Source organism: Caretta caretta, chromosome 6, assembly GCF_965140235.1.
Source record: "Caretta caretta isolate rCarCar2 chromosome 6, rCarCar1.hap1, whole genome shotgun sequence".
Taxonomy (NCBI): domain Eukaryota; kingdom Metazoa; phylum Chordata; order Testudines; family Cheloniidae; genus Caretta; species Caretta caretta.
The window spans coordinates 89,973,019-89,994,494 of record NC_134211.1 but is presented as its reverse complement, the minus strand read 5'-3'; the positions used below and the strand labels follow the sequence as shown (position 1 = coordinate 89,994,494).

General features: G+C 43.6%; 1 protein-coding gene and 1 long non-coding RNA gene across 4 annotated transcripts in view; one reads left to right on the top strand and one right to left on the bottom strand.

Moving 5' to 3' along the window:
- ESRRB (estrogen related receptor beta) overlaps positions 1-21,476 on the bottom strand; it is a 170,573-nt gene that overhangs the window by 49,199 nt on the left and 99,898 nt on the right. For all 3 annotated transcript variants that reach the window (XM_075129794.1, XM_048855573.2, XM_048855571.2), the window contains one exon: positions 5,389-5,798. In XM_075129794.1, the coding sequence (XP_074985895.1) occupies positions 5,389-5,798 (410 nt within the window). The remainder of the gene's footprint in view (positions 1-5,388; positions 5,799-21,476) is intronic.
- Positions 5,651-19,173, top strand: LOC142072564 (uncharacterized). Its single transcript, XR_012669006.1, has 4 exons — positions 5,651-5,759; positions 8,201-8,310; positions 17,769-17,843; positions 18,812-19,173. It is a non-coding gene; the product is annotated as an uncharacterized LOC142072564 (long non-coding RNA).

Below are 21,476 nucleotides of genomic sequence, written 5' to 3'. Positions count from 1 at the left end.
TTTCAGCTGAGAAAGAACATATAAATCTCTGAGGATAAGTTTACAAGAGGGCTAGCGTGTGCATATGCATGCATACCACTGCTCTCTACGGGATGGAAGCAGAACTGTTCAATTGTGTGTCTTAAGCCCTATAGGGCCAACCACTAGGGGGAAATTTCCTTTAGCTCAAACACTAGTGGCTTGGAATTTTGGAACAGGAAGATCTGGATTCTATCCTTGCTGCTGCTATGAAGTTCCCAGGGGCCTCTCTGAGCATTGTAGCAACAACCACAGAGCCCTAGAAATCCACGGATTTGTTACAAGCACTTTGTTACCACCCCTATGAGGTGGGTGATTAGCATTATCCACATTTTAAGCCTTAACTGGTGTAAACTCCACCTATGTTTTTTCCAGAAATTGCACATCCTGCTATGTCCTGCCATAGCAGTTACAGTCAGCTATTTGTCCTGAGGGTGATGCTTACAGGATCCAGGGCATTCATATGAGTGGGCTCTCCACTTTGGAATTCACTTTCAGAGATATGGCTGATCCAGAACCTGGCCAGGTAAAATATGATGTAAAATGTTTCTGTTTGTCTGTGTCTTCACTAGCTGTAGGTTCTGGTATCTCTTGTCATTTAGTATACTGGCTAGATTTGAGGGTCGGAGACCCAGAGCATAGTACAAGCTGATTTTGTGGGGAGGAGAATACAACAATTTACATTTATTTTATTGCCTACCCAGAACCCTAATTTTTTTTAACAATTCAAAAAAAAATCAAATATATCAAAATACCAGCCCAAACGAATAAATTAATAATGACTAGAGCAGAGCAAAATTTGGAATTTCCATTGTGAGAGAAATTCTGACATTTCAACATTTGCTTTTGTCCCAAATCAGGATGAAAAGTCAACATTTTTGCAGAATGGAAATTCTGAAAAATTCCAATTGTGAAATATCAAAACAAAATGTTTCAACATTTGCAAAATCAAAATGTTTCATTTCAGTTTATTGAACTCACCCAAAAGACTTTGAATCTGATCAATAACGCACTGCATATTCTAACACTGGCACACTGCCTCACGCAAGCTGTAGTCTGGGAGCCTAACACCCCCATTCGCCCCTTGCGTGCCAGGTTATGTGTCTGGACTACATCTCCCACAGTGCACCCACAGTCACGTTACTCCCATGATGCACTGCACACTCAGCCAGAGGGAAATCTGCATTGCATTATTGGACACGTGGAGCCCAGCTTTGTGGAAGATGAGAGGATGGGGGCCTAAACTACAACTCCTACATGGCAATACACTGATTGGGAAATTCAGTTTAATATTTTGTTACCCCAAATGAAAGATCTCATTTAGATTTTCCCCAGTGGAAAAAAAATAAAAAATGTCCAGAAAAAACAAAATTTTCCCACAATTTTGTTTTTGGTGGAAAGTGCATTTTCTGTTGGAAAAATCATTCAGCTGGAAAATTCCTGACCAGCTTTCATGATAACTACATAGCAAACAGCTTATCCCTCCAATCCCCCAGCCCATCACCTTCCCGAGCCTGAAAGAAATGGACTTTGCAATGTGTTTAGGAGAGGGAAGCAAGGTCCAAAGCTGATGGGCTTTCACAGAAAACACTCTGCCAGTCCTTTAAATCAAAAGATCTTCAGCTTGGGCATCTTGTTTGATCACAGCTATGGCAGTATCATATCGGGAGAGAGGATATGACAAGTAATTCAGTCCCAAACCAATTAGGGGTCGGCAGCTTTCAACTCCACTATGAAATCAACAGGGAGTCAGTGCGGCTAGGGAGCATCAGTGACGTGCTCTCAGCATGAAACTCTGCTTTGCAATCCGAGGCCACATGCTGCACTCGGTCTCACTGTTCACAGGAATCAGAATTTAGCACCATGCAGAGAACAGTACAGTAGCATGTTACTACTTTAGCTCCCCATGTAACGCCTGTAAAGAAGACAGGTTAGAAATGCATGTAATGAAGTCATTAATTCTGCAGATTGGGAAACTAAGTCACAGAGGAGTGAAGTGATTTGTCCAAGGCCATAAGGGTGTCAGTGTCAGAACTGAGTACAGAATCTATCCGCAGTATCTGTCTATCTAGGTTCTTATAGTATGCACATCACTGTGCTATCTGCATCCCCAGTCCCAATTCTGTGCTTGCACGATCAGACAGCACCTCTCTCTGACATCACAGCCACAAAAAAGATGATCTGTGCTGGCAGGCAATGTAATAGGTTAGACCAAAACACACATCACAAATACATCACACGGGTGCACACAGACACATGCGCACACGTATATTAAGAAGCTTGGATGGTGATTTAAATTCTCTCATTTGTTATCAAATCTAGTGAATGAAATAAACCTGCAGGATGAATAAGGCTTTTGGAAACCTGTTTGCTGTTGCTACTGATATATAGAGAGCCTCTGTCTCTTCCCTCCTACTGCCCCCTACATAGGGCCCTGTCACACTTGAGAGCTCATTCTCCTTTTGCTCAACATGTCCTGCAGCAAAGCCTTTTTTGATCGTGCAATCTGCAGACCGCCCTGGCTCCCAAGCAGGCCCTGCTTCCTCCAATCTGATCACCTTCTCTGCCTCTGCCCCTCATCTCCATGATGGAATAAAAGCCTCAGTCTCAACTGCATTAGACCGAGCTCTGCAGCTCAGATGAATAAGAGCATTTTGGTGCCCTAACTGCTAGACCAGCCGATGGAGAGAGGGATGTGAAGCTGCCTGAGATGGGCTGATGACAGGGTGAGAGAAATCCCCACTTATTCCTTCTCCCCATCTGTTACACGTTACAATTAGGGAGCAGCCAGCAAGGCTGCTGCACTCAGCGGGTCTCTCTCTGCTGTAGGATGAAATCAGCTGATAGCTTACATAGGCTGGTGGAGTCTCTGATTACTCTGTCTCTTCCCCCTTCGCTTTCTCTCATTCTTTCTAAACTCTACAGCTGCTGGTCTTTCCCCATCTCTCCTGATCTATTGTGACTGGTAGTTTTCTAGGGTACGGTAAAGACTGCCTTCTCCTCTGCTACAGAGATTCCCCAGTGTTGCTCCCCTAAAGGGTTAACCTTTACTCTCTTTCCATACAAAGATCCCCTGGTGTGTCGTCCCCCTCCCCAAGTCCCTCCTTTAGCGTTGATTGCCCAAATGTTCAGAACTGAAATACCAAGAATGGATCAAGAGAGGGATGACACTCAGCGCTGCTAAGCGAGACTGGATGTAAAAGTTCACATTCAACCCATGAAAACTCTGCAATGACAAGCCACAGAAATATTGCATATGAACAGCTGGGCATTCCATAGTGGTTCATGTTTTCTACATGGTGTGATGAGAGAGGACAAGCCAGGCAGAGGGAGATGGACCATGTCAGTCTGGGGCAATGGAGAGTTAATTTCCAGGGAGTGTAACAGTAAGTAGAGATGCCTGGAATCAGAGAGATCAGAGATAGAAACAGTCTATCCACAGAGACCTATGGAGGATTGTTCCCTGCCCAGCTCTGTCCAGTCCAGATTCCAGCATCCTCAGCAATGAGGTGTGATCAGATATGAGGGAACCACTCACTGAGTACAAATAAAACGTGTGTCCTTCCCGCATACATATTTAATTAATTTAATCAGAGTCAAAGGTGTCTTTGTAGTAAATTCAATTCACTTTCTATTGCAGGCTGAATGATGCTGTCCATCTTTTCAATTGGAGAGGGGGGGAATGTATGTACAGCATGTCTATGCATGTGTGCTTATACTGGTACATGTATATGAATGGACATACAAGTATCTGTGTATGGCAGCCTGCCTGTAAGTGTGTGTGTATTTGTCTATATTTGCATGGTATATCTGTGTACATGTATACACGTGTGCCTTTGCTGGTATGCATCACTGGTCCTGCAGGTACACCTCTACCCCGATATAACGTGAATTTGGATATAATGCGGTAAAGCACCGCTCCGGAGGGGGAGGGGGGAAGGGCGGGGCTGCGCGCTCCGGTGGATCAAAGCAAGATCGATATAATGCGGTTTCACCTATAACACGGTAAGATTTTTTTGGCTCCTGAGGACAGTGTTATACTGGGGTAGAGGTGTATGTACAATTCTTCTGTGTACCTTTGTGTGTGTGTGGTATGTAATAGGTGTACATATGTGTGCGCATGTAGGTACGCATGCAGGTATATCTGGCTGTATGTTTGTGTCTGTGTCCATGCATGCACACATTTGGGGACTGTGGTGCGTGCGCTGCTGTTTACACTGAAACGCCAAGGCTGAAATTTTCAAAACCACTTAATGACAGGTTTCAGAGTAGCAGCCGGGTTAGTCTGTATCCGCAAAAAGAAAAGGAGGACTTGTGGCACCTTAGAGACTAACCAATTTATTTGAGCATAAGCTTTCGTGAGCTACAGCTCACTTCATCGGATGCATGCAGTGGAAAATACAGTGGGGAGATTTATATACATAGAGAACATGAAACAATGGGTGTTACCATACACACTGTAACCAGAGTGATCACTTAAGGTGAGCTATTACCAGCAGGAGAGCGGGGGGGGGGGAGGGGGGGGCGGAACCTTTTGTAGTGATAATCAAGGTGGGCCATTTCCAGCAGTTAACAAGAATGTGTGAGGAACATTAAGGAATTTGCAACTCTGACTGAGACTAAACAGAAATTGGGTGTCTAAACCCCCCACCCCCAGCATCTGAAAATCTTCATCTAAATCTTTACAACCATGTGCTGTGCTGCTGAGAAGGGAGAGGTATCAGTGTGTCTCCGTATCTGCGTGCACTATACAGCATCTCCATGAGGCCTATAGTGCTTCAGAACTTAACGGATGCAAACAGGATTGACAGGTTTGTGTGAAAACCTCTTTTCCTGGAGCACTGTTGTTTTCCCCACAAGATGCATAACATTACTAACAAGGCCCCAGCCCTATCCTGATGCCCTCAGCAGGCAGGGATTCTGCTCTCCAGATGAGCCTGTGCCAAACGAATACCCTCCCAGAGTAAACCCTAACCCCCCTGCCAGCTACAAATCAGTGGGTGACTCCAGGAGTGGGGAGGGGTGCTGCCTCTTCACTGCAAAACTGGAGAACTCCCTGGAATTACATTTCCTGCAGCAACATTTTGAAAACAGCTTTGCCACGTGTGATGATGATGTTGAAAGCTGGGAACCTAGCAAAGCTTCCCAGAGTCACCAAGTATAAAGGCTTTGGGTCACATCCAGGGGTGGGGGAGAGGTGGAGGAGGCTTGGCAGAGCTGTGCTGGGGAGCAGAGGATAGATTATGTGTATTTTTGTTGCTTGTCCTTCTCTCCTTTAAAGTGCCACAGGAGTACAAGAGCTTCTTCAACCACAGGAACCCAGCCCCCCATGGAGTGAACGTGTGAGCTCCCTCTCCCACCACACTGTACCTTGAATTGTTCTTTTGAAGAAGGCTTTGCATGCCTCGCAGGAGGCCACGCCGTAGTGGTAGCCAGACGCAATGTCCCCACACACCAGGCACAGCCTCTTGGGGATGGCATTGAGCATGTACTCGCACTTGGTGGGCGAGTCCTCCATGATGGCGCTGGCACAGTCGTCATAGCGCTTACGGCAGGACCCACCCCCAATCCCCGCACCATTGAACATGGGTGGGGAGTCCAGGCCATCTGGGTGGCCACCCATGGCGATGCCGTAGCCACCACTAGCATCAGAGGAGCCGCTGGGACTGTGATGGCTGATGGCATCAATGCCAGAAGATGGGCTGGACGGCTCAGTCTTAATGAAGGATCCGCAGCTAGAGGTGAGATGCCGCTCCTCTGTGGACATTCTGCCAAGCAGCCTGTAGGAAGACGGAAACTTATCAGTCCACAGAAATATCAGGCAGGGTGCAGTCACCACAGAGTCCATCCCATTCCCACCTTTGGTCTAGTTCAACCCACTCCCTTTGACTTCCTAATGGACATCAGTCCAATTTGTTACGAGCTGCCTCCCTACTCTCCACTGACCTGAGCAATGGGTAAGTAAGCACCATGATATTTTTTGTAGGTCACCTTTTGAGACAGTCCCAAATTTCAGTGAACAATCTGTTGAAGCGGCTATGTTGTTAGCAGTGCCAGCTGGTCATAATCTATCCAGAGCAGGAGTTCACTACCATGGAGGACAGGTGAAGATCAGGAACTGAGCAGGTCTGTAGTGGTGTCAGATGAGGTGCGGGATCCCTCAATCTGGGATTCCCAGACACTGCTCCAGGCAAACAGAGTTTACTAGCAGATTCCATAGTAGGACATCAACAAGAGAGGACACCTTCTGTTTGCAAATTCCCTTGCAGTAAAGTGGGTTATTATGCCCACTGTTTTCTTTTTCACCTTTTTCTTTTTTTCTTAAACATTTGGGAATCCTATAGAAGAGAGGCTTCAGAAGCTGGCAGATAACAGTTTGTAAAAGCCTCCCAACTGTTGAGGGTTTTTTAGAAACAAACAAACAAACAAAACCTCATCTATAGTATCTATGAATATTTTAATTAGCCATAGATATGTTTGATCTTTTCTTGAATCCCACTAAACTGTCAGCCTCAATGATATCTTGTGGCAGTGAGTTCCATGAGTTAATTGTGCACTTTGTGAAAAATTATTTCCTTGTATCAGTATTAAAGTTGCTGCCTTTCAATTTCACTAAAAGACCCTTTATACTTGTGTTGTGAGAGGGTGAAGAGGAGTGCCCAATCTACTTTCTCTATGTCATTCATTACTTGGTGTACCTTTGTCATTTTCCCCACTTATTCATTTCCCCACTATCTTTTCAATCTTTCTTAATACAGAAGTCTTTCCAGGCCTTTCATTGGTCTCATCAGCCATCTCTGAACTTCCTCCATTTCTGCTATATTTGTTTTTAGAGAGGGTGACCAGAACTGAATTCAATGATCCCAATCCTCAGCTGATGTAAATCAGCATAACTACATTGAAATCAATTCTCCAGCTGCAGGTGTAGCCCAGTGTTCTAGATCAGGATGAATCTCCAATTCATATAAGGACATTATATATTTTCAGTGTTATTTTTCATCCCATTTATTATACCTTCTACCATTGTTTGGTTTTTTTTAAACCATTGCTACATACTGAGCAGATACTTTCACTGAGTTGTCCACAATGATGCTTAAGTCTTTTTTCTGAGTTATTACAGTTAATTTAGAACTCATTGCTGGGATTCCATCCGAGACCTTTTCTACACAGCTTATCCAGAACACCTCGTCCAGTTCTGGGAGAACACTTCATCCAGTTCTCTGGGATCCAAAAACTCAGTTCAAGTCCCCTCATCACTTAGGCTTGTACCCTATGCCCACACAGGCCAGGGCCAGACACAGGGATTTAGAAACAGAGTGATACTACAATTCCAAATCATGTCACACACTACACAGTTTATATATATTTTTCCTAACTACTAACATCCATATTTCTTGACCTGATTGGTTTGGCCATCACACAGATCACATAAGGAGAAATTGCTTTATGTCCTTCACCTTATTTACCTTTCAAGCCTATCAGTTCAGCGTGTTCCCACTTATCTCAAATAGCCCGAAAATGCCATCTCCAGCACACAGCCTGTCACACCCTTGTTTACAATTTAACCTTGCACTCAAATCAAGCTATGTGCAAGTTTACTCATGCCCAGCAAGATCTATGCCTACATCCATCAACGTGTATGAAAAATTGAATGATTCCTTCTAACGTACATCATCCTACATTTGTCAACAATTAATTTCATATGCCATTGTGCTACCCATTTACCCAGCTTTGTTAGGACTCTCTGGAGTTCATCACAGTCTTCTCTGGTCTTGAATAACCTAAATAACTAACTTTATGTCATCTGCAAATTTTGCCAACTCACTGCTCTCCCCATTAAACAACCCAAGTATGAACCTTGAGGCACCCCACTGTTAACCTTCGTTTGCCATGCTGAAAATTAATCAGTTATTCCTACCCTTTGTCTTCTGCCTCTTAGACACTTTTTAATCCATACTAGTACTTAACTTCTCACTCCAGAACTACTGAGTTTCCCCTCTTGTGAAGGAATTTGTCAAAAGCTTTTTTTAAATCCAAATAAATGATAGCAATTCGTTGTCCTGTGTGCACTAATTTGTTGACATGCCCAAAGAATTCTAACTGATCGGTGACACATAATTTTCCTTCATGGTTGCCATACCCTAATCATCTAGGTATTTTATCATTCTGTTTTTAATTTCAGCCCAGGTACCTGTTAAATGTACCACCATCCAGCCATCAGAAGGTCAAACCCAGAAGAGACAACACGACAGAGCTTCTCTCATGTACCAAAATTAGAGTATGCATGAGTAGGTGAGTACTTATTCCAATGTGTATGTGCTTCATGCCTGTGTATTTATGTACATGCAGCTACACATTGGAGATGCAGCAGCTTTAGGATCCTATATCTTCATAACCTCATTGTAACCAAGTCTCTCCTAATTTTCCCTCCTCTACTCTCTGTTTAGCCCAATATGTTTGATCTAGATCTGCCAACAACTCTGTTACCTATTGAGACTTCTGACCTCAAGAGTGTGGGCAGGCATCTCCCATACCTGGCCTGATGGGCTCCTCTGTGCCAGGGTTACTAAAGAGGAGCCCAACTGTTAGTCCCACTCAGAGACAAGATCTGAAGAGTTAAGGCCAACCCAAGCCTCGCCCAGCAGAGGACTACAATGGACTAAGGTCCATCAAAAGTTTGCAAAAATGTAGCTGACTGCAGCTGCATTCATCTGAAGTAGAGAGGGCAGCTACAGCAACCACAGATCTCAGCATGCAAAGCTACCTGTCTGTTTTGGTCAAAATACAGCTTTGCATGCTGAGACCCACCTCTATCCTCCATGGCCACATCTCTGTATTAAAGATGAAAGCTGTGATCACACTGCTGAAAGCTCCCGGCTTCACTCTATCTGACCACCACTGTGAAAGGAGTCCAGATGCAGCTCTGATCTGAAGAGCAGCTGGCACAATATCATCAGGTGAGGGTCACAATGGAAGGCAGAGACACCAAAAAACAATGTTGGTTGCCTTTTATTGCACAAAGGAGCTCACAGGTGAGAACAGGCTGTGTCATAACACCAGATGGAGGGACTGATGCTGTGCATATAGGCAAGGCCCCCACACTATGTTGGGGATTATGAAAAAGATCAGACTGGGATGTGAGCCACATTCCCAAATTCAAACAGGTGAATTAGAATCCCAGCCTCTTCTTTTAAGAAGACTGTAATTCACATGCTTAAGGGGAAGGGGAGACAAAGGAAGGCAAATTTACTGCTGGGGGAATTCTGCACCAAAAAATAAAATTCTGTGCACAATATTTTAAAAGTCTGCAAAATTCTGCATATTTTATTTGTTAAATTAACACCATATAATCACTCTGGTTTCAATTTTTTTGGTAATTTATGTAAACTACAATCCAATGGATGAAGAATGGGAGAGGGGAGCATTGGAGGAAATCCCACAAATCCCCTCTAATAGTAATGTAGCTAGTATTGACCCTTTACTTCTAATTATTAGTCAACAAATATGCTCAGTGTTACATCATAGGCAACTGAAGAACAAGGGAGGGCTGGGAACTCAAACTCACAATTTATATTGGCTACTGACCATCCCCAGAAAGGTCAGTAGCAAACAGTTCATGGAGCACATTTTGATAGGAAATTTTTTCGGTCCAAAAATTTAGACCAGTTCTAATCACTAAAGCACCATAAGTATTTATGAGGCCACCCTGTCCTTTACAATAAGGCTCCTTTAGACCACTCTGGCAACGTAAAGGAGCCTTAAACTTTTTACACCAGTTTTATACTCCTGGGGGAATTCACTAAGAACAATGGGAACAATTCACTAAGCAGGCAAGCTGCTACATTCTGCTCTGCCTGAGGGGACATGCCTACCTCCCCAGAAACACCCAAAGCCCTGCCCCTCCATGATGAGTATGCCACAATAGCAAGCGAGAGGGACAGAGTGTTTCTCTCTCTCAAATGCATGACTGCCCAGCCCTCCTGTCCTGCTGGTGATTTATGTCTCTACTGGCTGCTCCAGGCACCCAAACTGACCTGTCTGCACTGCAAGGAGGGGCGCATGACCGCTTTTGTGGCTTCCCTTTGCTTCCCCGTCAGAAGTCATTTTTCTGTGGGGAAGCAAAGAAATCTGCGGGGGCCATGAATTCTGTGCACGCACAGTCATGCAGAATTCCCCCAGGAATACAAATTAGACCCTTCAATGAATTGGGAAAAGGATACTGAAAGCTGATAAATTAAGGGTCTGGGAAAATATAAGCCAAACACAGAAATGAAATACAACCAGGTTAGCGTACCCCATAGTCAGGCACCAAACACCCCTAATGGAAGACAGACAGCATCAGAGGCTAACAAAACAGATGGAGAATACTCTGATATTGTGTCTGAGCTGGTAGCTACCCACATCCTGGGAAGAGCACATTCCACATGAATCATAGGAAACATACTCAGTCTGCTGCAACACAGTCTAATGGTAGCTTTCAAAAATATAAAGCAAACCCCTATTAGAAGGAATAGAGTTGTGACTGTTAGGAGAACAGTACTAGTGAGACTTCCCCCATAATAGTTCAAGAAAATCCAGATATACTCTCTCTGGCTGAGACTCAGGAACATTTAGAAGCATCTTCTACTTTATTCCCATACTGAGTCTTCGTTTATTAAAAATAGCTTTTAAGTGAGGTTTCATCTAGGTTTCATGCCCCTGTCTGGGCCAATCGTAACCCAGCCCAGAGATGACTCTAGTTTGCAGCCACTTCTCAAAATCATAATCCCTAATAGTCAAACGTGTATTTAAAGGACTGACAAACCTGGAGACTGAAGGCCTCTGTTTATCTCCAGCATAGGAAGGCCACGAATAGAGGCAGGGTGGGCTTCCCTACATGCTGACCCATCAATGTGCTGCCTTCTTGTGCTGGAGGAATGTGAGGGGAGCTCAGTCTCCTTGGCCCAGTTCAGTCCTCTGACTCAGTGCTGAGACCAACACACAGGGGCCGGATAGTGCCACCTGTGATGGTGGTTTTCGAGATATTGACACCAGTCCTCTAGGATCTAGACTGAGTCCTCCCCAAGCCATTTCACGTGGGACACCGACTAGCCAATAGATGGTAATAAGTAATGACTAGTGACTGCTGACTAGGCCAGATTTGCATCAGTGACTTGGAGTAAAAGGCTGCATGTGCCACTGAGGAACAGAACTGGCAATCAGGACATCTTTGTTACTAACTGAGCCTATATTTTTATTTTCTGGTCTATGGCACAATTTGTGCATCCCATCACAGCCCAGGGTTAGCACTGTTCTGGGTCTCCCAAAAAGCTCCATGTGCTGAGCAAAGCCTGACAAATTCTGACCTTCCATAGGTTCCATGAACACTCCTAACAAAAAAATCCCCCCTTTGGACCAGGAATGTTTGTTATTTTTAAAAAAAGAAAAGGAGTACTTGTGGCACCTTAGAGACTAACCAATTTATTTGAGCATGAGCTTTCGTGAGCTACAGCTCACTTCATCAGATGTTTACCGTGGAAACTGCAGCAGACTTTATATACACACAGAGAATATGAAACAATACCTCCTCCCACCCCACTGTCCTGCTGGTAATAGCTTATCTAAAGTGATCAACAGGTGGGCCATTTCCAGCACAAATCCAGGTTTTCTCACCCTCCACCCCCCCCCACAAATTAGTGGGGGGGGGGTGGAGGGTGAGAAAACCTGGATTTGTGCTGGAAATGGCCCACCTGTTGATCACTTTAGATAAGCTATTACCAGCAGGACAGTGGGGTGGGAGGAGGTATTGTTTCATATTCTCTGTGTGTATATAAAGTCTGCTGCAGTTTCCACGGTAAACATCTGATGAAGTGAGCTGTAGCTCACGAAAGCTCATGCTCAAATAAATTGGTTAGTCTCTAAGGTGCCACAAGTACTCCTTTTCTTTTTGCGAATACAGACTAACACGGCTGTTCCTCTGAAACCTGTTATTTTTAAGCTGACTCAAAGTGATGGCAGCAAAATGCACAAAATGAGGCATTCTGAACAGCAGAAATAACTGCAAAATAGATCCACCTGTCCTGCAAGTTCACAAAGTGAACAGCAGCTATTTGCTTGAGTCTGGTTACCTTACTGAGAATAGGTTTCAGAGTAGCAGCCGTGTTAGTCTGTATTCGCAAAAAGAAAAGGAGGAATTGTGGCACCTTAGAGACTAACAAATTTATTTGAGCATAAGCTTTCGTGGGCTACAGCTCATTTCATCAGATGCATAGAATGGAGCATATAGTAAGAAGATATATATACATACAGAGAACATGAAAAGGTGGAAGTTGCCATACCAACTCTAAAAGGCTAATTAATTAAGATGAGCTATTATCAGCAGGAGAAAAAAAAACTTTTGTAGTGATAATCAAGATGGCCCATTTCAGACACTTGACAAGAAGGTGTGAGGATACTTAACATGGGGAAATAGATTCAATTTGTGTAATGACCCAGCCATTCCCAGTCTCTATTCAAGCCCAAGTTAATGGTATCTAGTTTGCAAATTAATTCCAGTTCAGCAGTTTCTCGTTGGAGTCTGTTTTTGAAGCTTTTCTGGACCCATGGAAAAGAAGCCCTTGAGAAATTCCACCATGATTTCAACAATTTCCATCCCACCATCAACCTCAGCCTGGATCAATCCACACAATCAGTCCATTTCCTGGACACTATTGTGCTAATAAGCAATGGTCACATAAACACCACCCTATACCGGAAATCTACTGACTGCTATACTTACCTACATGCCTCCAGCTTCCATCCAGGACACACCACATGATCCATTGTCTACAGCCAACCTCTACAATACAACCACATTTGCTCCAACCCCTCAGATAGAGACAAACACCTACAAGATCTCTATCAAGCATTCTTACAACTACAATACCCACCTGATGAAGTGAAAAAACAGATTAACAGAGCCAGAAGAGTACCTAGAAGTCACCAACTACAGGACAGGCCCAACAAAGAAAATAACAGAACACCTCTAGCTGTCACCTTCAGCCCCCACTAAAACCTCTCCAACGCATCATCAGAGATCTACAACCTATCCTGAAAGATGATCCCTCACTTGCACAGATCTTGGGAGACAGACCAGTCCTTGCTTACAGACAGCCCCCCAACCTGAAGCAAATACTCACCAGCAACCACACACCACACAACAAAAACACTAACCCAGGAACCTACTCTTGCAACAAAGCCTGATGCCAACTCTGTCCACATATCTATTCAAGTGACACCATCATAGGACCTAATCACATCAGCCATGCCATCAGGGGCTCATTCACCTGCACATCTACCAATGTGATATATGCCATCATGTGCCAGCAAAGCCCCTTTGCCATGAACATTGGCCAAAACGGACAGTCTCTAAGTAAAAGAATAAATGGACACAAATCTGACATCAGGAATCATAACATTCAAAAACCAGTAGGAGAACACTTCAACCTCTCTGGTCACTCAGCAACAGACTTAAAGGTGGCAATTTTGCAACAGAAAAGCTTCAAAAACAGACTCCAATGAGAAACTGCTGAACTGGAATTAATTTGCAAACTAGATACCATGAACTTGGGCTTCAATAGAGACTGGGAATGGCTGGGTCATTACACAAATTGAATCTATTTCCCCATGTTAAGTATCCTCACACCTTCTTGTAAACTGTCTGAAATGAGCCATCTTGATTATCACTACAAAAGTTTTTTTCTCCTGCTGATAATAGCTCATCTTAATTATTAGCCTCTTAGAGTTGGTATGGCAACTTCCACCTTTTCATGTTCTCTGTATGTTGGTTTGTGTGTATAAAAAGATCTTCTGTGCTCTCCACAGTATGCATCCGATGAAGTGAGCTGTAGCTCACGAAAGCTTATGCTCAGATAAATTGGTTAGTCTCTAAGGTGCCACAAGTACTCCTTTTCTTTTTGCGAATACAGACTAATACGGCTTTTACTCTGAAATCTGTATGTATATATATCTTCTTACTATATGTTCCATTCTATGCATCTGATGAAGTGAGCTGTATCCACGAAAGCTTATGCTCAAATAAATTTGTTAGTCTCTAAGGTGCCACAAGTACTCCTGGTCTTATTGGGAATATAAAAGGAGAGAGACTTGATCCAATTCTCCTCCGACCTGGCACAGGACGCTCCGTTACTATTTCTGTGCCCATGTAACAAGCTTAGAGGTTCTAAGCGTTTCGTTCTTTTCACCTTTCCTAATCATAGGTCATTCCCTCTAATCCTGTTAGCATCTTTGTTGCCCTTCTCTGGATTCTCTCCAATTTGCCAGTCTTTCCTGTAGTGAGGTGTCCAGACCTGCATGCAGAACTTCAAGTGCAATCATGCCAGGGCTCTGTGGAGAGTCTCTTTCCTGGCCGTGCACTACAGTGTTGGCTTTTCTAGCGGTTGGATCACATTATAGGCTGCTATCACTTGGTAACCACTAACCCAGTAGTTCTCAACCAGGGGTCCAGGGCCCGCTAGGGGGCCTTGAGCAGGTTTCAGGGGGTCCGCCAAGCAGGGCCAGCATTAGACTCGCTGGGCCCAGAGCAAAAAGCTGAAGCCCTACCTCATAGGGCTGAAGCCCAGGTCCCTGAGCCCCGCCACCCGGGGCTGAAGCTGAAGCCTGAGCAATATAGTTCGTGGGGGGCCCTGTGGCATGGGGCCTCAGGTAATTACCCTGCTTGCCACCCCCTAACACCGGCCCTGGCTTTTATATGCAGAACACCAATTATTGTGGCACAGGTGGGACGTAGAGTTTTTATAGTATGTTGGGGGGACCTCAGAAAGAAAAAGGTTGAGAACCTCTGCACTAACCCACCCTGGTCTTTCTGAACATAACAGCTTTAGCCACCTTGCTTCCATTAGCACAGGGGATTCTGCCATTTTCAGCCTCATGTTTCTAATTTCTATCCATTTTACCAAACCCCTCTAGCACAGCTTCCTCACTTGCTAGGTACTTGTTTCCAGGACCTTCCAGCTTGGGGACTGTCTGTGAATATAACAACTTGTGCCTTTCACATACTCTTTCAGGACCTTTTGAACATTTCATCCCGAGCATGGTAAAGAACTTCTCTCACCCCTCCCTTTACAGTCTGTCAGCCAGTCTGCGATCCATTTCACAGGATTTGCATCCAAACCAATTGGATCTAATTTCCCTAATAAGATCTTGTATGGCTCCATGTCAAATGCCTAAGTAAAGTCAGACAGTCTATCCACAGTATTGCCTTTGCCCACTAATTATCTAATTGTATCAAGAACGGCTGTTGAACTTGTTTCATAAACCCATTGTTGTTTATTGCTCATGATGCTGTTAGCCTCTACACACCCAATCCTGCCGTTAGACACGCGTGCACAAATCCCATTGACTTTGGATGGAGCTGTACAGATTTAGATGAGGGCAGAACTGGGCTCTGGAAGCTTACAGATTCCATCTATTAATATTGGTTGCATTATCTTTCTAGGCAGTGATGTTAGGTTAATGGGAGTTAGGAGTTCTCCCAGTTCTCTACTAGCTTTTCTCCTGCCTTTTATCCTCCCCCTCTTCCCTGAAATGGCTGGATTGCTAATGGCTCAACACACTCTTAAGAGCAATGTTAGGAGCTGGAAAGGCTGCTAGATAGATAGTGCTAGAGAAGGCAAAGTATTCTCACTATAACATTAAGGTAGTGAACACTGCCCTTTAACACACCCTTTAACAGAATTTTCGAATTCAGAAATAATATATAAATGGCAAAAACTCAGGATATGTGCAGTTAAAGCTCCCATACCAATTTTTGGCACGTTATTCATGGTGATGTCTGTAAGAAGTCACCCTTTTCCCCTACCCTCGTCCCCATCCCCACACACATAGCTGTGGAATACCAGACTTCTTCCTGCAAAAGGCCAACATTTTCTAATCTCCAGTAACACACTCTTACTTAGGACAGTGGAGGATCAGTGGAACAAAGACACATCCATACCCCCGGCACAAACTCTATGCCAGTGTGAAATAGCTGGAACAATAGCTGGCTTCATGTTAGAGGGGAGCTCCCATCCACCAGAGGGATTTTCTGTTGGCTACTTTTGGCCAGAATCCAGCTACTCTCTGCTATCTGAGCAGCACAAAGTGGTGGGAGCAGGACCAAAAATCTGGCCCCAACTCTCCACCTCCTGCCAACAATACCAAGAAGGCGGGGGGTTGGAGGCTACAGGAAATAATTCTGCTTAACTTCTTCAGTGGCTGAGTCTTCACCACATGGACAAATGAACAGGGAGGAGGCAGTGGCATCTCATCACCCAAGCCTAATACTAGACTCCAACTTCCTGTAAGGGAGCAGGACGTGGTTGTTGGAAGTTCTGACCTATAGGCCAGGTCTGTCATGAGGGTCTTGTGCCCAAGTCATGTATAAACTGACCCAAAGTGGTCGAGATTTCCATGACCAAGATTTAAATCATGGTTAAAAGGGAAAAACACTGAACCATTTCCCATAAGAAATTGCAGACATTTCTGGGCATGGGAAAAGTGGTGGAAGGAACATTCTCTCATGTGTTTCTGAAGTGGGGGTGTAAGATTGCTATCTATTTGCAGAGGTTTCTCTGTTCTGGATACTCTGGCAGAGCAAAGAGTCAAAAAGGGGCCTTTTCATTGGTTCCCACTATGGGATCTGGATTCTAAACTGTGTGAAATCTTGATTATTTTAATCCCTAATTTAATCCTAAACTCTGCCATAAAGTTTGTAACCTCTGCAAGCAATATACCAGTAAAGCATCTAACTTCCATGTGCTTATGGCTATACTGGTGGAATTTACCACTTTTGTAAAGCCTCAAATGGGGGGGGGGGGAGTTCATAGGGGTGACAGGCTTTTCTGGCGAAGGTCTGTGGGGCCCCCACTATAATTCTGTTCAACTCACATCAGATACCAACTTGTGAGAGCTGAGAAGCACATTTGCAGCAGCATAGAAGTTTTAAGCTCCACCAGCAAAGGCTGCAGAACTTTTAAACCTCATAAACACCACCAATCAAACAGAAACTGCACTGAAGTCAGAAGCAAAGTCTGTCCAGGCATACAAGTAGGAAATAAATTAAATTTTTATTAAGGTTGGAAAAAGTAAAGAAATTCTCAGTTCAGGGTGCTGTGGCTGCTTTTTAAAGCTACGTTAACAGAGTCTAACAGATTTATAACCAAAATAATCCCAAACATTTATAAAATTTGCAAATGATGCTAGTCTGGGAGGAGTTGCAAAATACTCATGAGGACAAAGGAACAATCCAAACAGACCTAGAGAGATTTAACATGAGTAAGAAAAAAGAAAATGAGAGTCATCTTAGAAAAGTGTAGTAACTATACTTGAGAAAAAGTAGTCAGAAACCCAGATGCAAGAATATAATTAATGCCAATCCACTTGGATTTATGGAAAATAGATTCTGGCACACTAACTTGATATCTTTTTTTTAATGAGATTAGAAGTTTGGTTGATAAAGGTAATAGTGATTACATAATAGACTTCTGTAAGGCGTTTGACTTGGTACAGCATGACATTTTGATCAAAAGACCAGAATGGTATAAAATTAACATGGTACACATGAAATGGATTAAAAGGTGGCTAACAGGTTTTCAGAACATAATTATAAATGGGGAATCATATCAAGCAGATATGTTTCCAGTGGGACCACACAGGGATCACTTCTTGGCTCTATGCTATTTAACATTTTTATCAATGACCTGAAGGAGAACCTAAAATCACTTCTGATTAAGTTTGCAGACACGAAAATTGGAGTGGTACATTATGAAGAGGAATGGTCACTGATACAGAGTGATCTGGATCACTTGGTAAGCTGGGTGCAAGCAAACAATATGCATTTTAACATGGCTAAATGGGAATGTACACATTTAGGAACAAAGTATGTAGGCCCTACTTACAGGATGGGTACTCTATCCTGGGAAGCTGAGACTCTGAAAAAGTCACTCTCAGTGCAACACTGTGGCCAGAAGGGCTAATACAATCCTTGAATGCATAAACAGACGAATATTGAGTAGGAGTAGAGAGGTTATTTTACCTCTGTATTTGGCACTGCTGTGGACACCAGAACTGGACACAATATTCCAGCAGCAATCACAATTCAAGAAGGATTTTGATAAATTGGAGAGGGTTCAGAGAAAAGCCAAGAGAATGATAGTAAGGAGCTCAATCTCTTTTGTTTAACAAAGAGAATGATAAGGGGTGACTTGATTATAGTCTATAAGTACGTACATGGGAAACAAATATTTAATAATGGGCTTTTCAATCTAGCAGAGAAAGGTATCATATGATCCAATGGCTGGAAGCTGAAGCTAGACAAATTCAGACTGGAAATAAGTGTACATTTTTAACCATGACAGTAATTAACCACTGGAACAACTTACCAAGTGTCATGGTGGATTCTTCATCATTGGCAATTTTAAAATCAAGATTGGATGTTTTTCTAAAAGATCTGCTCTGGGAATTATTTTAGGGAAATTTTATGGCCTGTGTTATACAGGAGGTTAGACTAGATTATCGTAATGGTCCCTTCTGGCCTTGGAATCTATCAGTCTATGAAGAATACTCGAGAGAGACCAAGGGGAGAGCGTTGGCAGCAGATCAGAAAAGAGTTTGCAATGTGATGTGGCTACAACAATGGCCAATGAAATTTTTGGGCTGCATATGCAAAGGGATGATGTCGTGGAGCAAGGGAGGTGAGAGGGAAGCTGCCATGTGTGTAGGCCTGCTTATCACCTCTGGATAGCTCATAATTGCCACATGCTCTCCATTCTTTCAGGTCTGTCAATAAATGACTAATGTCATCTGAAGGGCAGATACTCCTGAAGTCTTCCCGGTTCCTCTGACCACTCATTATGAACCCTGCATGTTACACTGGCAGAAGGCAGAGAATCATCACATGGGCACCACCTCCTGACAAACTTGGTGGCCCTTTTCAGTGCAAGGTCTGAATCCCAAAAATACCAGGATCTGGTCTGGACACTTTACAGTTATTTAGCAGAGATCCTGCTATAGCTGGTGTAGGCTGGAAGGGCTGGTGTAGGTTAACCCGTTCTACAACTAAAGAGCATCCTGTTGGAATTCATGCGCTCAGCAGGGCAAACTTCAGTTTTGTAGGGCAGCAGGGAAGAGTTTCTGGGCTGTAAGTGGACAGGGTTTAGGGCAAAGTTAGAGATGGTATTATAAATTGGATCTTAACGGTGACGTTCTTGAGTTTCTAGCATGTAGGGCTTGGGGATTTTTAAACTCAAGCACTTTGCTTAGGTTGCTTTAAAGGTCAAGAGAGTCTCAACTTTAATTTAATTTATGTGTTTTTGGCCTGGACTACAGATGCTTTTCTAAGAGCTCTTTCAGCTCCCCAGCAGCTCCTCCCTTTGGATTGTCTGGTTTTCTATTTCTCCTGAGTCTCCTGTGCCTCTTCTCTAGAGTAGTGCAAATCCCCACGGTTTCAGGTTGCAGGGGTTTGTGTTCACATGGATTTTTTTGTACACTCACTAATATCAGATTTCTGTTTTGGGCTCATACACAAAGAACAGCTCACAGCAGAAGGCTGCTGAATTTGCCCTGATTTGGGGTAAAAATCCTCAAGTGCTAAATGAGTTAGTTCCAGATTGTAACAAAGCCCAGACTTTTTGAGTTTAACCTGGAGTATTTTTCTATTGCTTCTCTCTTTGCTATTGATCTGGATCTGGTTTCTTTTGTACAAATACATTGCAACCACCTTGCCCCCTTGTCTCTGATTTGTTGTGCAGTGATCTGGTTTTTTGGGTGGGGTTTTTTAAAAAAAAATTTTGGCCTTATATTTTCCTGTAGGGAGGAAAAGCTAATGAGTCCAGAGGTTGAAAGAGATGGATTGAAACTGTAAACAAGTGAGTTTGCCAGTAAACCCAACAGCTCCCCACCCTGAGAAGTCTATCTTGAGGCAGGTCTCCAGGGGGCAGTCTCACTGGTGGCCACAAGAGAACTGGGTTATATTAGGTCTATTGATATGGGCTGTTGGCTGAGACCCAGTTCCTGCAAATGGATCAAAGAAATCGATTCCTGGCATGGGGCCAGGGGGAGGCTTAAATCCACGCTTCCTAGCAAATTGGGGGATGGAGAAATAGATGCTCAAATTCAGAGTCTTGCACAAATAATAATCACTTGTCTAACACCCAGGAAACATTTTATTCCTCTGATCCATTGTATAACTAGATCCCAGCTACACATCAATAGCCCAGGTCTGATCAGACTGACAAAAGATGCCCCACAAGCTGTCTGGATGCCTTTGAAAAAATAAGAGTCTTCTTGAAGTGAGGAGACTTCCTGGTTTTCCTGTTAGCCTTTATCCCCCTCCCCACCTCACCCCCCAGTCCTACTCCTCATTATTTCACCTTTAAGAGTACTCTCTTGTTTGTAAACTGTAAGAAGAATTATACAGATGAATTAAGACAATTAATCTGGAGCTGTGACACATATTATCAGTTCACTCTCTTATTAGCAGGTCAGCTTCCGATGCTACTTTGCCCTCTGGTGCATTGCAAGCATTTCCTCCAAAGTAAATTGCTTTATTATGTGGGCTAATGCTTTTAACGGAGAGCTACTGGTGAAATCCCAACAAAATGAAGACCAAGACTGACTTGCAAATCATTATTTATCCAAAAAGACCCCAATTTCCCCCCTAAAATCCTGTTTTTCATGTCTCTAGCCTGCCTGCTTCTTACTACACTGCGCCTTCTGCAATCATTCCTGTATCTGCAAATCTAACCACACCACCTCCACAATACTGCTCATATAATGCCCAAGGCCACAACTCAGCCCCTGCTGAAATTTTCAGCCAAACCTTCATCTCCTCTTGGAGTCCCCTTCTCTACAAAAAGAAAAGGAGTACTTGTGGCACCTTAGAGACTAACCAATTTATTTGAGCATGAGCTCTACAGTCTACTTATCTATGGTATTTACAAGATACTTTTCACCTTGGTATCTAAAGTGTCCTTCCCAATGTCCTTCAAACACTATGGTAATACGTGCTATACAAGAACCTAACAGAATAAAATAGAACCTTTCATCTCCAGCATGCACAGCATTCTGCGTCCACGCTCTCAAATGTGGAAAGCAAGGCAAACATGCCACCCTCCAACACCTTCCCCGAGATCCCATTCATTTTAGCATTCTGCCCTGCTCCCTTGGCTCATTTAGCACTCCTTCCCTCAGTACCACCTTCGCACTGTCAGTGAGAAGGCCTCCTCCTTTGCAACTTCTTTCAGTCTGGACCAGCCTTCTTGCTCCTCCCTTCCTTATCACCAGTTCTCTATCACATTTTAGATCTCCCTTGATAGCATCTCCCCTTAACTTTGCCTATGCTTCATGTTGAACAATAGCAGAGGGAGGTGGGGGATTATTTAACTCCGTGAATGTTTGGGTAAGAAGCTGGGAGAAAAGACACTACACAAAATGAAGTGGCA